This window comes from Rhinopithecus bieti, unplaced genomic scaffold (genome assembly GCF_001698545.2).
Source record: "Rhinopithecus bieti isolate Rb0 unplaced genomic scaffold, ASM169854v2 scaffold_2574, whole genome shotgun sequence".
NCBI lineage: Eukaryota > Metazoa > Chordata > Mammalia > Primates > Cercopithecidae > Rhinopithecus > Rhinopithecus bieti.
In genome coordinates this window covers 7,269,297-7,285,161 of record NW_016804493.1, presented here as the reverse complement: position 1 = coordinate 7,285,161, position 15,865 = coordinate 7,269,297, and the positions used below count along the sequence as shown (strand labels likewise).

General features: G+C 40.5%; 1 protein-coding gene across 1 annotated transcript in view; it reads left to right on the top strand.

The window, feature by feature from the left end:
- Positions 1-15,865, top strand: part of PHLPP2 (PH domain and leucine rich repeat protein phosphatase 2) — a 70,163-nt gene that overhangs the window by 34,605 nt on the left and 19,693 nt on the right. Inside the window, exons 6-11 of the mRNA XM_017868788.1 lie at positions 1,428-1,574; positions 1,965-2,195; positions 4,933-5,135; positions 8,564-8,624; positions 12,354-12,449; positions 14,118-14,273. Of these exons, the coding sequence (XP_017724277.1) occupies positions 1,428-1,574; positions 1,965-2,195; positions 4,933-5,135; positions 8,564-8,624; positions 12,354-12,449; positions 14,118-14,273 (894 nt within the window). The remainder of the gene's footprint in view (positions 1-1,427; positions 1,575-1,964; positions 2,196-4,932; positions 5,136-8,563; positions 8,625-12,353; positions 12,450-14,117; positions 14,274-15,865) is intronic.

The window sequence follows — 15,865 nt, the reverse complement described above, 5'->3', positions numbered from 1 at the left end:
AAGTTTTTCAAGTGTAAGCCTCTACTTAGTAATGAGGTAGTTATTTTAATAATATTGGCTTGTAAAAATGAAAACAAGCAATAATTTTAAGGAAGTTGGTTTCTAGCATTTCTTTGTGAGTTGCTATGAAAAAGAAGTAGTCCAGTTTGAGGGCTGAATCATAAATTCTGAATTTAAAGCACCAAGCCAAAGGAATAATCAGCAATCACGGTTAGGTCATCTGAAAATCACAAGTTGAAAATTTGAAAAAGAGAAGCATTAGAGTGAGGTACTGGCTGGGCACGGTGGCTCAAGCCTGTAATCCCAGCACTTTGGGAGGCCGAGACGGGCGGATCACAAGGTCAGGAGATCGAGACCATCCTGGCTAACCCGGTGAAACCCCATCTCTACTAAAAAAAAAATACAAAAACACTAGCCGGGTGAGGTGGCGGCGCCTGTAGTCCCAGCTACTCGGGAGGCTGAGGCAGGAGAATGGCGGGAGCCCGGGAGGCGGAGCTTGCAGTGAGCCGAGATCCAGCCACTGCACTCCAGCCTGGGCGATAGAGCGAGACTCCGTCTCAAAAAAAAAAAAAAAAGAGTGAGGTACCAGGGATTCATATCTAGAAGCAGGTGACTGATCATCATCATGGAGAACATCTCAGCCTTACCATCTTGCACTTGTGTAATAACAAAACACCCTACTCCCTAGTGGAATTAGCAGAGTCTCTCATAAAAAGTTCTTGCTAATGAAACCTTTAACATCTTAATTATAATACAATGGATATCAAGAAGAAACCCAAGAGATCCATTTTATAGCAGTGCTATCTCTAGGTAAGACAATATAGATACTTCTACTTCCATGAACAAAATAGAAGCACTAAAAATTACTATTTTGTGTATCAGGTCACATAATGGTAAAATGCTGTCACATTCATTATTTTCAAGCTCTAACTGGTTTATTCATTTTATGTGACATTTGAGCCAACATAATTTCAGTATGAAAAAAAGAAGTTGCTTATTAAAAATGGGATTTGATCTACGTATTTGTTAGCTATTGCTCTATGAGTTGATTAATTCTTGCAAGGCTTTTGTTTATTACATGTAGAAATTTAATAATGGAAAAATTTCAAGCATATCAAGTATGATGAAATACAAAATAATTATACCAGCATGAGCTGTTCTTCAAGATTGTCTACCTTTTTAAGGAGAAAAGAGAGCTCCTGTAATGCTAGACCTGGTTTCCTTCATCACATGGACTGTGCATTAGTCATCTTGGTGTCCTCTGTCCCCACTTAATGTTTGATTTGTAGCAAGTGCTCAATAAGTATTTTTGGAATAAATTCTATTAGACATTTAAAATAGATTATCAAAGGCCATTGATGTCCCTCGTAAAGATATAGTAATAGATGTATTGAAATGCAATATCCATTTTTGCCTTTGCTCTTTAGATTTTCTCAACTGAAGGGCCTGAACTTGTCCCATAATAAACTTGGGTTGTTTCCTATGTTGTTATGTGAGATCTCTACCCTTACTGAGCTCAACCTTTCCTGTAATGGATTTCGTGACCTACCAAGTCAAATTGGCAATCTGCTAAAGTAAGTAACTTTTACTAGATTCATCTTTTCCCTTGCAGGATAAGGAACTTGCCTGGGGTTTGGAATGAAGGTAGTACCATGAGCTCTTGCAGTGAAATAAATCGTGTATTTACTAGGATTCTAGTCAGCAGCAGTTTTTGACATCATAGATCTACCTGCCTATAGCAGGGACTGATCCCTCAGCTTCAACAGCAGAGGTCTTAACTCTTTTAATGTTGGGGTGACCATTTGTGTAAGTCATCTATTAAGTCTGTATAGATGGAGAGTTAGGACACTACTGTTTTTGGATTGATAATTAATTAGTGACATAGATCAGAATCCCGAACGCTGATTCTGTGCATTCCGGTGAAACCTTCCATAAAGTAGACTTGTTTTATTTTCTTCCTATAGTCTTCAAACCCTCTGTCTTGATGGCAACTTTCTGACTACTTTACCTGAAGAATTGGGAAATCTACAACAGCTTTCCTCCTTGGGAATTTCCTTCAACAACTTTAGTCAAATTCCTGAGGTTTATGAGAAACTCACTATGTTAGATAAAGTGGTTATGGCAGGAAATTGCCTGGAAGTCCTGAACTTAGGGGTGCTGAATAGGATGAACCATATCAAGCATGTGGATTTAAGGTAAGGTTATTCTTTACCACAGCTTCCTTTAAATTGACTCTGTTGGACCTTTATGTCTTCTTTTTATGAAGATTTGTTTAAGACATTAGGGTTTTTAAAATTTTGTTGTCGTTTTGTTTTGAGACAAGGTCTCACTTTGTCACTCAGGCTAGAATACAGTGGCACAATCTCAGCCCACTGCAGTGTTGACCTCCTGTTCTCAGGCGATTCTCCCACCTCAGCCTCCCAAGTAGTTGGGACTTCAGGTGCGCACCACTAGGCCTGGCTAATTTTTTTTCTATTTTTAGTAGAAACGAGGTTTCACCATGTTGTGCAGGCTGGTCTCAAACTCCTGGACTTGAGCAGTCCACCCACCTCAGCCTCCCAAAGTGCTGGGATTACAGGTGTGAGCTACCACGCCTGGCCCATAACATTAGGTATTTTGAACAATGTAGAAATGTATATTTTCAAAGGTATAGTGAGACTTTAATTATTCAGTAGCAGAGAGATTAAGGATCATGTAGTTGTACCATGTGATAGAGACTATCAAATTGCCTTTGACAGAGGTTATTTTTGCTTACCTTCCCATCAGTGTATATTTTTTATTTTTTAAATTTTTTGTAGAGACGGAGTCTCACTGTGTTGCCCAAGCTGGTCTTGAACTCCCTGGCTCAAGTAATCCTCCTGCCTTGGCCTCCTAAAGCATTGGGATTACAGGTGTAAGCCACTGTGCCTGACCCCTCCAACATTGTAGGAGAATTCCCATTTTCTCGTATCTTTGTCAGTGTTGGCTTTTAGCATTTCTTTTTCTTTATCATCAGTCTAGTAGATTGAAACAAGTATTTCGTTGTTTTTTTTTTTTCTTTTCTTTTTTTTTCTGAGACGGAGTCTTGCTCTGCCGCCCAGGCTGGAGTGCAGTGGCCGGTTCTCAGCTCACTGCAAGCTCCGCCTCCCGGGTTTTCGCCATTCTCCTGCCTCAGCCTCCCGAGTAGCTGGGACTACAGGCGCCCGCCTCATTGCCCGGCTAGTTTTTTGTATTTTTTAGTAGAGACGGGGTTTCACCATATTAGCCAGGATGATCTCGATCTCCTGACCTCGTGATCCGCCCGTCTCGGCCTCCCAAAGTGCTGGGATTAAGTATTTCATTGTTTTAATCAACATTTATTTACATAGCAGTGAGGTTGAACATCTTTTTATATGTATATTAGTAGTTTGTAGATTTCAATAAATGACATTTTTCTGTTGAGTCATTGGGTTTCTTCTTGATATCCATTGTATTACAATTAAAATGTTAAAGGTTTCATTACTAAGAACTTTTTTTTTTTTTTTTTTGAGACAGAGTCTCGCTCTGTCCCCAGGCTGGAGTGCAGTGGCCGGATCTCAGCTCACTGCAAGCTCTGCCTCCCAGGTTCACACCATTCTCCTGCCTCAGCCTCCCGAGTAGCTGGGGCTATAGGTGCCCGCCACCTCGCCCGGCTAGTTATTTTTATTTTTTAGTAGAGACGGGGGTTTCACCGTGTTAGCCATGATAGTCTCGATCTCCTGACCCAGTGATCCGCCCGTCTCAGCCTCCCAAAGTGCTGGGATTACAGGCTTGAGCCACCGCGCCCGGCCACTAAGAACTTTTTATGAGGATTTTATTTTCTAGTCATAACCTTTTCCTAATTGAAGCTGGTAAAAAGACACCTATTCGGTGTTCTGTAGTTTACAGTAAACCATTGATGTACCTTGTAAAGACAGTAACAGAGAGTTTTTGTTTTTTTTAACCACACTGGAGACTTGAGAGATTTATAGAAATACAGGAAAGTGAGAACAGACCTGCATAAATTAAATCATATACTTGTACAGAAAAGAACCCAGAGGTCATTTTGTATAATTTACCTTTGAACTCTTCCATATATGTGTGTGTGTGTGTATATATGTGAGTGTGTGTGTGTGTATATATATATATACACACGCAGATTATTTCCTTGTCTGTTAATTAATTTTATGTGAACCTTAGCACTAGAGATAGAGCAGGCATAGCAATAGGAGGAAGTATGGTTCCATCCTTATACTCTGGACATGGTACTGTTGTGATTGCTTTGCTACTCACTCACTCAAAAGGTTGTGTTCATCTTCCTGTTCCTTTGTCCTACTTAGTGCCCACCTGACCTTATTAGGTGTTTGGATATAAGTGTTTAACTTGTTCGTAGATATGGCCTCTTTTTTCCTTCTCTTTATTAATTTGTATATGTACTTGCCAGTCTGGATTGTCTGACTTAGCTGTACCTTGAGTTATTCATCAACTGTAGTTATTTATATAGTATCTTGCAAAATGAGGCAAGTAGTGAAATTCTTAAATTGTTTAGGAAACAGAGAAAGGGAGCCAGGCACGGTGGCTCACACCTGTAATCCCAGCATTTTTGGAGGCTGAGGTGGGCAGATCATCTGAGGTTAGGAGTTCAAGCCTGGCCAACATGGTAAAACCCCATCTCTACTAAAAATACAAAAAATTAGCTCGGCATGGTGGGGGTGCCTCTAATCCCAGCAACTTGGGTGGCTGAGGCAGGAGAATCACTTGAACCCGGGAGGCGGAGGTTGCAGTGAACCGAGATCACGCCTTTGCACTCCAGCCTGGGCAACACAGCGAAACTCTGTCTCAAAACAAAAAGAAAAGGAAACGGAGAAAGGGATCATGCCTGTCCTATTTTTTATTCTGGTAAGCACATTTAATAGACTCTTGTTTCTGATTATTTTCTTGTTTCTGCCTATTAAGGATGAACCATTTGAAAACCATGGTTATTGAAAATCTGGAGGGAAATAAACACATCACCCATGTGGATCTGCGGGACAACCGACTGACTGACTTGGATCTTAGCTGTTTATGCAGCTTGGAACAGCTGCACTGTGAGCGGAACCAGCTGAGGGAGCTGACACTCAGTGGCTTCTCCCTTCGGACTCTCTATGCCAGTTCCAACAGTGAGTTTTCTATCCAGCCTTTTGTTTTTTCTCTTTCAGCTGTTGTCAGTGCTTTTTAAGAACAGTGGCATCTGTGGTGTTCCTCAGCCACTCTGCAGGATGGGGTTTGTGGCTCATTGAGGCAAAGCTTTATCTTTTCACTTTGCTGTCAATACTTAAGTGGTTGCAGTGTGCATAAAAAGACATGGCAGGATACTTTGAGCTTTACTAATTGAGCATAATAAGAGGCATTCCACAGAGTAGTGGTGGTGGGGAGGTGGGCAAGCAGGTTCAAAACAGAGCATCAATAATGGTCTAAAACGGGTTGGCAAACTATACCCCAGGACTGCATCTGGCCTGCCACCTCTTTTTGTATGGCCCATAAGGAATGGTTTTTACATTTTTCTAGTGGCTAGGTTAAAAAAAAAAGTGAAAAGGAGAATTTTGTGCCTGAGCATGGGGGCTCATGCCTGTAATCCCAGCACTTTGGGAGGCCGAGGTGGGCTGATCACCTGAACTCATGAGTTTGAGATTAGCCTGGGCAACATGGCGAAACCCCATCTCTGCAAAAAATACAAAAATTAGCCAGCATGGTGGCACACCTATGCTGCTAGCTACTCGGGAGGCTGGGATGGGAGGATCACTTGAACTTTGAAGGCAGAGGTTACAGTGAGCTGAGATCATGCCATGTGTGTTCTCATGAGAGAACTGGGTGAGACTTGAGAGACCCCATCTCAAAAAAAGAAAGAATAATAATTTTGTGATATGTGAAAATTACTATGAAATTCAAGTTTCTATGTTTCTAAATGAAGTTCTACTAGAATGCAGCCACAGTAGTTTGTTTGCATATTATTTATACATTCTTGCTTTTGTGCTACAGCAGCAGAATTTCTTGCTTGGGATATATCCCAGAGACACCCACATGTGCAAAGGAGATATATACCAGATTGTTTATCACTTTTTGTGAGCACGAAAAAGTAGGATTTTGAGACGGAGTCTAGCTCTGTTGCCCAGGCTGGAGTGCAGTTGCCTGATCTTGGCTCACTGCAACCTCTGCCGCCCAGTTTCACGTGATTCTCTTCTCTTAGCCTCCTGAGTAGCTGGGATTACAGGAGTGTGCCACCATGCCCATCTAATTCTTATATTTTTAGTAGAGACACGGTTTCACCATATTGGCCATGCTGTTCTTGAACTCCTAACCTCCAGTTAGCTGCCCACCTCAGCCTCCCAAAGGGTTGGGATTACAGGCGTGAGCCATTGCACCTGGCCTAAAAGTAGGATTTTTAATAGGAAAATGGGTAAATCAATAGTGATATATTTATGCAACAGAATATTGCACAGCAGTGGAAATGAATGTACTAAACTAAAGCTTTGTATGGTAGTATGGATAAATTGCAGACTTTTTTTTGAGCAAGCAAAAGTGCATATATTGTGATAGTTATATCAAAATTTAAAACACAGAAATACTGTTTTCTTAGCTATAAGTATGCTATTAGTATGAAAGAATACATAAGAGTGATGAAAACCATATTCAGGATGATGTTTACCTCTTGGTATGTGTGGTATTGTAATTATTTAAAAAAAAAAAAAGTCTGGGCTGGGCACGGTGGCTCAACCCTGTAATCCCAACACTTTGAGAGGCCGAAATGGACGGATCACCTGAGATCAGGAGTTCGAGACCAGCCTGGCTAACATGGTGAAACACTGTCTCTACTAAAAATAGAAAAGATTAGCCAGGCGTGGTGGCACGTGCCTGTAATCCCAGCTACTCGGGAGGCTGAGGCAGGAGAATTGCTTGAACCCGGAAGGTGGAGGTTGCAGTGAGCCAAGATTGCACCACTGCACTCCAGCTTGGGCAACAAGAATGAAGCTCCGTCTCAAAAAAGAAAAAAAAAAAAAGGTCTACAGCATACAAAGCAGAAAGTAGATTTGTTAAAAGCTATGATAGGTGAAAGAGGGTTCATTATTTTATTCTCTTTATTTTTCTGTATCTGTAAACTAGATTATACAGATAAAAGTTGAGGAGTTCTATTTGCATTGCCTTTTATTATGTTATAGAAGCTTCAAATTGTAGCTTAGATTAATTGCTTGGTCAGAAGAGTGTTAAAACTGGTGAGTGTTGACTTAAACGGTGTTTATAGATGCCTGACGTAGTAAGTTCTAGCCGTGGAGATTTTTGTTATCAGGCCCATCCCTATCCTTAATGTGTCTAAAGAGTCTGAATTCCTGCCTTACTGGAAAAGACCTCATCAACAGGCGTGCAGTCCTAAATATTTACTCTTTGTAAATATTTAAGTATTTACAAATAAATTAAATATTTTAATTGTATTTAAATACTTAAATACATAAAAACTTGCAGTTTTGATGCCTCAAAGTCAAGAACTCTGCTTTACAGAAAGAAATTATCTAAATGTGGTCAGTTAATATAGGGAAAGCACTGAACTTGACTAGTCATCAGGGATATGCAAATTGAAACTCCTATGTGGCACCACTACACACCCACCAGAATGACTAGAATGGACTAAAAATCCCAGGGGCAGCTGTTGGAGTGTAAATTGGTATAACCGCTTTGGAATACTGTTCAGTAGTATCTCCTAAGGTGAACAGAAACATAACCTGTACCTAGCAGTGCCTCTTCTAGGCTTATGCTCAAAATAAGGACTTACATTAGTTCACAAAAGACATGGACAAATATGTTCATATACTATTCATAGTAACTGCAAACTGGAAAAGACATGTCCATCAACTCTAAAATGGGCAAATAAATTGTGGTATATTCACATAAAATAATTTTATACAGGTATGAGAATGAATGAACTATAATCACATGCAACTGTATAAACAAATCCTGTAAACATACTGTGGAGTGAATGAAGCCAGAGAAATGAATTATACATACTGTGTGCATATATTTATGTAGATAGACAGAAGTAATTATACCTACTGCATGCATATATTTTTGTAGACAGTCAAAAGCAATTTGGTACTTGGTCAGGATAATGTTACCCTTGAGGGGCAGTGACTGGAAGGGGAAACATGGGGCAGTTCCCAGGGAACTGGTAATGTTCTGTTTCTTGATGTGGGTGTTGGTTCCATTAGTGTGTTCAGTTTGTGAAAATTTACTGAATTGTTGCACTTTTCTGTATTTATGTTATACTTCAATTAAAAGTTAAAATATTTTCTGTTAACGTTTAACTACTGCTTAACCTTGTATAAAGGCAGTGCAGTACACAGGATTCTTCAATTAGCTGTTCCATTTGTTTTTCAAGACAAATTGGGATCAAACAGTTAGTCAAAGTGAGTTTTCAGTAGTTTTTGTCTTTAACTCATTTTAGTAGAAGACATCAGTTTTCTCTCTGGTGATTTCACTAAGCTACTTTTCCCTTGTTAGCTCTCAGTCACTTTCTTTTTTAGAGGATGTCACTAACACCTGTTTGTTTATGGATTAGGGCTGACAGCAGTGAACGTCTATCCAGTACCCAGCCTACTCACTTCCTTGGATCTCTCCCGGTGAGTGTTGCTGATGAGGGTGGTACTTGTTTCTTACCATTTAAGAGATACATGTGGATTCTTTGGCAGTTTTGATATACAAGAAGTCTTTTTTTTTTTTTTTTTTTTTGAGACGGAGTCTCGCTCTGTCACCCAGGCTGGAGTGTAGTGGCCGGATCCTGTCTCACTGCAAGCTCCGCCTCCCGGGTTCACGCCATTCTCCTGCCTCAGCCTCCCGAGTAGCTGGGACTACAGGCGCCCACCACCTCGCCCGGCTAGTTTTTTGTATTTTTTAGTAGAGATGGGGTTTCACCATGTTAGCCAGGGTGGTCTCGATCTGACCTTGTGATCCGCCCGTCTCAGCCTCCCAAAGTGCTGGGATTACAGGCTTGAGCCACTGCGCCCGGCCCAAGAAGTCTTAAGTATTTTGAAGTATTTGGATAACCTGGAAAAGGAGAACGGATGAGTGGATCAATAAGTTTAATAGCCTTACTGTATGAAGGAAGGATTCTCTTGAAATAGTAAGGTGTCTATGAATTACTCTTTCTTAAAGACTATAGATGTAGGATGAGATGCAAACAAAGAAAACCTGTTATCTTCATGGCACTGATTCCCGTTTTGTCAGTTGGACTCAGATAATTCTTGATTTTAGATAATGGGTTTTGTTTCTTTTGGTTTTGGTTTTGGTTTTTTGAGACGGAGTCTCACTCTGTTGCCCAGGCTGGAGTGCAGTGGCGTGATCTCGCTCACTGCAAGCTCCGCCTCCCGGGTTCACGCCATTCTCCTGCCTCAGCCTCCCGAGTANTAGCCAGGGTGGTCTCGATCTGACCTTGTGATCCGCCCGTCTCAGCCTCCCAAAGTGCTGGGATTACAGGCTTGAGCCACTGCGCCCGGCCCAAGAAGTCTTAAGTATTTTGAAGTATTTGGATAACCTGGAAAAAGGAGAACGGATGAGTGGATCAATAAGTTTAATAGCCTTACTGTATGAAGGAAGGATTCTCTTGAAATAGTAAGGTGTCTATGAATTACTCTTTCTTAAAGACTATAGATGTAGGATGAGATGCAAACAAAGAAAACCTGTTATCTTCATGGCACTGATTCCCGTTTTGTCAGTTGGACTCAGATAATTCTTGATTTTAGATAATGGGTTTTGTTTCTTTTGGTTTTGGTTTTGGTTTTTTGAGACGGAGTCTCACTCTGTTGCCCAGGCTGGAGTGCAGTGGCGTGATCTCGGCTCACTGCAAGCTCCGCCTCCCGGGTTCACGCCATTCTCCTGCCTCAGCCTCCCGAGTAGCTGGGACTACAGGCGTCCGCCACCTCGCCTGGCTAGTTTTTTGTATTTTAGTAGAGACGGGGTTTCACCATGTTAGCCAGGATGGTCTTGATCTCCTGACCTCGTGATCCGCCCGCCTCGGCCTCCCAAAGTGCTGGGATTACAGGCGTGAGCCATTGCACCTGTCCAGATAGTGGGTTTTAAAATACTATTTATTTATTTTGTACTTCTATAACTCATATTGGTCTCATTTTTGAAGGGATATTAATTATATTCAGGATTTTATTACTCCTCTCAGTGGCCAGAAACAAACATAAATGAGGTTTGTTTTTCTTTTATTCATTTTTGACAACTGTTGGGCGTTCTGGGTTCAGTGGTTGAGTTTTGCAGTCTAGTGGCGAGATGAACAATCGAACAAGCAGTGACAGGGCAGCATCCTAAGTGCTGTGAGTACAGGATGCCCAGAGCAGATCAAAGGGGCACTGGGCAGGGTCCTATGTGGTCAGGGCTGTTGTTAAGACTCAGTGAGGTGATAGATGCAGAATGCATGGGATAGTACCTGATGTGTAGTCACCCCAAGAAATACTAGCTATTGTAACCAGGTTTCTTTTTGTTGATTTCATTACTTTATCATTATCATTTTGAGCTAATGTTTTAGACTCCATTTCTTTCTGCTTATCTTCCCAGCAAAACCCCAGCATGGATTAGTACTAAAATTTTACCTTTTCCATTGAGCTTGATTGTTGCCAAAGAAAATCACATCTGAGTAGACACCACTGCAAACTCAAAATTTCCAACTTCATCTGGAGCTTATTGGTTCTTTTTCTTGCCAGCTCCTTCCAGTGTCCTCAGCATCTACCTCCCTCAGTGTCCCCCTCCCCAGTCTCCTCCATACTGGAACTTAGCTTCTTACTTGATTGGGAAAATAGAGGCCATTGTGGGTGGTTTCCCTCAGCTTCTGAACACCCACCTTGCTTGAATTTATATAGATGCGTTTCATTCTCAGCTTCTCTCCTCTGTTCATGGCCAGTCTAGCTGTCTGTGCCTGTGACCCCTCCACTCCCACTGCCCTGGACCTTGCTCTGTTCGTCCTCATTGTCCTCCTCCCTCCTCTTCCCCTTTCCCTCCTCTCGTGTGTGTGTGTGTGTGTGTGTGTGTGTGTTTTCAGCCTCTTTTTTCTTACTCTGTACACACACTTTATCTCTTCTGTCATAACAAAGTTCCCTTTACCTCACAACCCACCAGCTATTGTCTTAATTCCTTTCTTCCCCGTTTTGTCCAAATTTCTCAAGAATTATGTGCATTTGTTGGCTTAGTTTCTTCAGTCTCCATCTGCTTATCCCTCTAACAACTCAGTTTAGTTCTGCTTTTATTGGAACTTTTCTGTATTGACACAGTTAATCTTGCTCTCTTTTCTCCAAACATGCTTTTTCCTTTACTAGCTAATACAGTCTGATTGTCTTCATGCCACTTTGACCATGTTTCTTTTGCGTACCCTTCTTCCTCAGCTAGCCCTTTAAAGGTTGATTATCCCCAGGGTTCTCTCCTTGGTCCACTATACTCCATTGGACGCGACCTCATTTACTCCAGTTATTTCAGCTACACTCACATCTCCAGCCCAGGCCCTCTCCTCCAGGTGCTCCAGCATCACCAAGCTGCATGTTATTCCCCATACACGTCATGTGTTTCTTCTCTTGCCTCTGTGCTCTAGCTCATGTTGCCACCCAGTGCTTGTAATGTGCTCCTCACCTCAGGCTATTGTATAGCACCTTCATATTCTAACCCACATATTTCTTAGAGAGCTTGTTTTGATCCATTTTAGGTAAAGGGTTTCCTTTACTAAGGTATAGCAATATGTGTGTTTCTCTTACATAGTGCTACTTCATTCTGCCTCATTATATCACTCGATAAACCCATAGATATCTTGAGGCCTAGAGAAGCTGTCACATCTGAAAAAAGATTCTCTTTACTAAATATCTGCATAGTGCTCTACTGATTATTTGAGCTCACGTTCTAAATGGTTTGAAACTTTTCCCCCACTAGTTATCTGTTGGCTTTACTGTCTCACTTTTATTCGTTCTGTTCATTTTCCCTGGAATTTGCTTCTTTTCTTACCCAGTCATTACCTGTGGAAGTCTTAAGTCATCTTTGAAGGTTTGTTAATTATAATTCCTTATCATTTCCTCATCCCATCCCAAGTGTGCTTTTTTATTGTAGGAAGCCTTTTTATCTTTGCGCATACAGCATGATTGATCCAGTATTATACATTTTCAAGTACTTGTCTCTCTTCTCCCTTCTAAGTCAACAGCATTCATTGAGCACCTACTGTATTCCAGGTAATGTACCAAGGGATGCCTTGGAGACAGTGTCCGTGCCCTCAAGGGCTCACAGGCTGGTTAATGGATACGTTACAGTCTAGTGAAATGAGTTCCACTTGTCATCTTAAATGTTGCCATTTAATTATTTATTTTCTGCAGAAACCTGCTAGAGTGTGTCCCTGACTGGGCCTGTGAAGCAAAGAAGATAGAAGTGTTAGATGTGAGCTATAATCTTCTCACAGAGGTTCCCATAAGGTATGTGTGCCTGAATGCATATATTACGTATATATGTATGTATGTACTAACATTTACGTGTGTGTGTGTATTTAATTTTTTTTCTAGATTTGGGTTGCCTTTTATTTGTTCAGTGAATGTTGAGTACCTGTTGAGCATGAGGCAGTGTGATGTGCTGTAAGGAACATAGTAAAGGCTAAAGCATGGGCTTGGCTTGCAAGGAACTTAATGAGAAGATAGTATAACATACGTGGATAACTGTGATGAAATAAATATACTAAGATTGCTGTCATAGGTTGGTGACATGATAGTAATAATGGTTAATTTTTTTAGGATGAGCTGTTACAAGCTGAGCAATGTTGTAAGAACATCACTTTTATGATCTTACCTAATCCTTTAAAAACCTTATTATATATTTAATAGGTACTCTTATCTTCATCTTAGAAATGAGGAAAGTAAAGCTTAGAGCAGTTAGGTAACTTGTTGAAGGTTGCATTTAACCAGGAAGTGATGGGAGCTGGCATTTGAAGGTAGTCTTTCTTTTGGGAGGCGGGGTGGGGACGGAGACAGGGTCTCATTCTGTCACCCAGGCTGGAGTGCAGTGGCACAATCACTGCTCACTGCGGCATCAACCTGCTGGGCTCAGGTGATTCTCTGGCCTCAGCGCCCCCCTCCCAATAGCTGGGACTGTGGGTGCACACCACCACACCCAGGTAATTTTTGTATTTTTAGTCGAGACGGGGCTTTGCCATGTTGGCCACACTGGTCTCAAACTCCTGGGCTCAAACGATGGGCCCATCTCAGCCTCCCAAAGTGCTGGGATTACAGGCATGAGCCACCACACCTGGCCTTGGATATAGTCACTTTTACTGCAGAGCTTTCACTCTTAATCACTACACTGTATAAATTAAATGGAGAAAATCAGAATAAATTTGAATAATTAGGGAATGTTTCATAGAGAAGATGGCATTTGAATTGACCCTTACCAGATGATGGGATTTTTTTCTAAGTGGTGGGAGAAAGAGAGTGGTGCTTGGTGAAGGGGGCAGGGAATGATATATTCAAAACCATTGAGGTATAAAATATATGGTTATTACCTATGGAGTCTTTAAAATTAAACTACAGGCATTTAACATAGTAAATATGAACATAATCTTTGGAGTCAAAACTTAATTCAAGTCCAGACTTTACTATTTACTATGCAGTGTAAAATCTTAGGCAAATCAAAGTTACCAAACCTTTCTGAATGAACTTCATTTTAATGAACTTCATTGTTAAGTGGCTTAGCACGTTTTAAGCACTCAAGAAATAGTAGTTTTTATTGTAGTGAAATGTTATGAATTTATTCACAAGATGTGTTAATATACTGAATTTTTGGTGCTGCTTAGACTTAAAATCTAAATTGATTTATTCTAAAAATTGCCCTTTTAGTTTAGATCTCCTCTGTGCTGTTTGCCTTTATTAATTCACCTTTTCTCAGAATGACCTTAATGACTTCCTGGTGGGTGGTAGGTAAACATATGGTCATAGCTGCTTTCTTGGCTCAGGCACTTGTCAGTGAATATACAGTCTAGGAGAATATGTTTCTGTAAGTTAACTGAGTTCAGTTAAATGGGCCAGGACAGCCTCAGAAAGAATGAGTTAACTAAGTTTTTTATTTGTTTGTTTGTTTGTATGTTTCCCCCCTAGAATTCTGAGTAGCTTGAGTCTTAGAAAACTGATGCTGGGACACAATCACATGCAAAACCTCCCAACACTGGTAGAGCACATCCCCCTCGAGGTGTTGGATCTTCAGCATAATGCACTCACGAGGCTACCAGACACCCTCTTCTCCAAGGCCTTAAAGTAAGTACCATAGGATTTTTTTCGGAAGAGCAGAATCATTGGCTGAACAGACTGCAGTAGCTTATCATTGAAGTGACCTTTGGAACTGTACAGAGAGTTTACGTATAGTCCAACTATGGGTAGAGACTTATTTGCAATTTTTATGAAACAAAATATGACACTGTTTTATGAGGCAGTAATTCCTAGTTGAAATAACTGTCAAATCCTTAAAGAGGTTTCTGTGTTGTAAACAATTTCAGAAAGGTTGAGAAAATTCAGGCTTTCATCTCTGAAAACGAATACAGTTGTGGTATTTAAAGATAAATAACATTCTGCTGTGGCTTTTTTGGGCAATTTAGAGCTTTTGCATTGAAGAGAAAAGGACATACCACTAAAGTTAATTTGGTTTTTGCTTCTAGCTTTACCAGACTGCCTTTGAATTACAGTCTTTATGTGCAAGCTTTTGGGTACTTTTGAAAACTATATTTACAGGTAATGTCCTTCAAAAAGGTGTCATTTGCCTTCTCACTATAAATTAACAAATAGATGACATGTCTTCCTATTTTAGGCCTGTAATCAGGTTTACCTAATGTGTACATCACCTTTAAGTGAAAGCTAGTTTTGTGGGGTTGGTTTGTTTCTGTGGGGTTTTTTTTTTTTTTTTTTTTTTTAGAGACATGGTTTCACTCTGTCACTCGGGCCGGAGTGCATTGGTGCAATCATAGCTCACTGCAGCCTTGACCTCCTGGGTCTAAGTGATCCTTCCTCCTTAGCCTTCTGAGTAGTTGGGACCACAGTCGTGCACCACCACACCTGGCTAATTTTATTTTTTGTAGAGACAGGGTTTCACCATTTTGTTCAGGCTGGTCTCAAACTCCTAGACTCAAGTGATCTGCCTGCCTTAGCCTCTCAAAGTGTTGGGATTAACAGGCATGAGCCACTGCACACAACCTGAAAACTAGTTTTTTGGTTTTTTTTTCAAATACGGAATGGTTCACAAATTTGTGTGTTATTCTTGCTCAGAGTCCTTGCTAATCTTCTCTATATCGTTCCAGTTTTAGTATATGTGCTGCCAAAGCGAGCACTGAAAACTGGTTTTAATTATATTTTCTACAACATGGAGAAGGCAATATTGTTTTCAATTTAGAAATGGAGAAAACAGAGATGAACAGTAGTAAATGAACAGGAGACGTAAAAAACTGTTCAGCCCACAGTTGTCTGGCTTGTTCTGTCTTTAGCAGCTTATACATCTCAATGTATAATACAGTTGGTTGCATATTCTTCAGAATAAAATCTTTGGAAATTCTAAAAAGTATTTAAAGGAAATTTTCTTTATGTAACATTTATATGGAGTCTTGATGCAGTTGTTAATCTACAAATGTTTGTTAGCGATGCATAATGCTGCATTTGGTCCTCATGATAGTCTGAATAAAATTAGTTTACAACCTTAGAATCTGTAGTGAGTAACTTAGCTGTAGTGAACTGTCAGTGGTATTTATTTAAAGCTAACTCTGGACAGAGCTTTGTTGAGACCACAAAACAAGCAGACACACAGTACCTGCCATTAGCTTAAAAGCTAATTTGTTATGTAAAACTTTTTTTTTTTTTTTTTT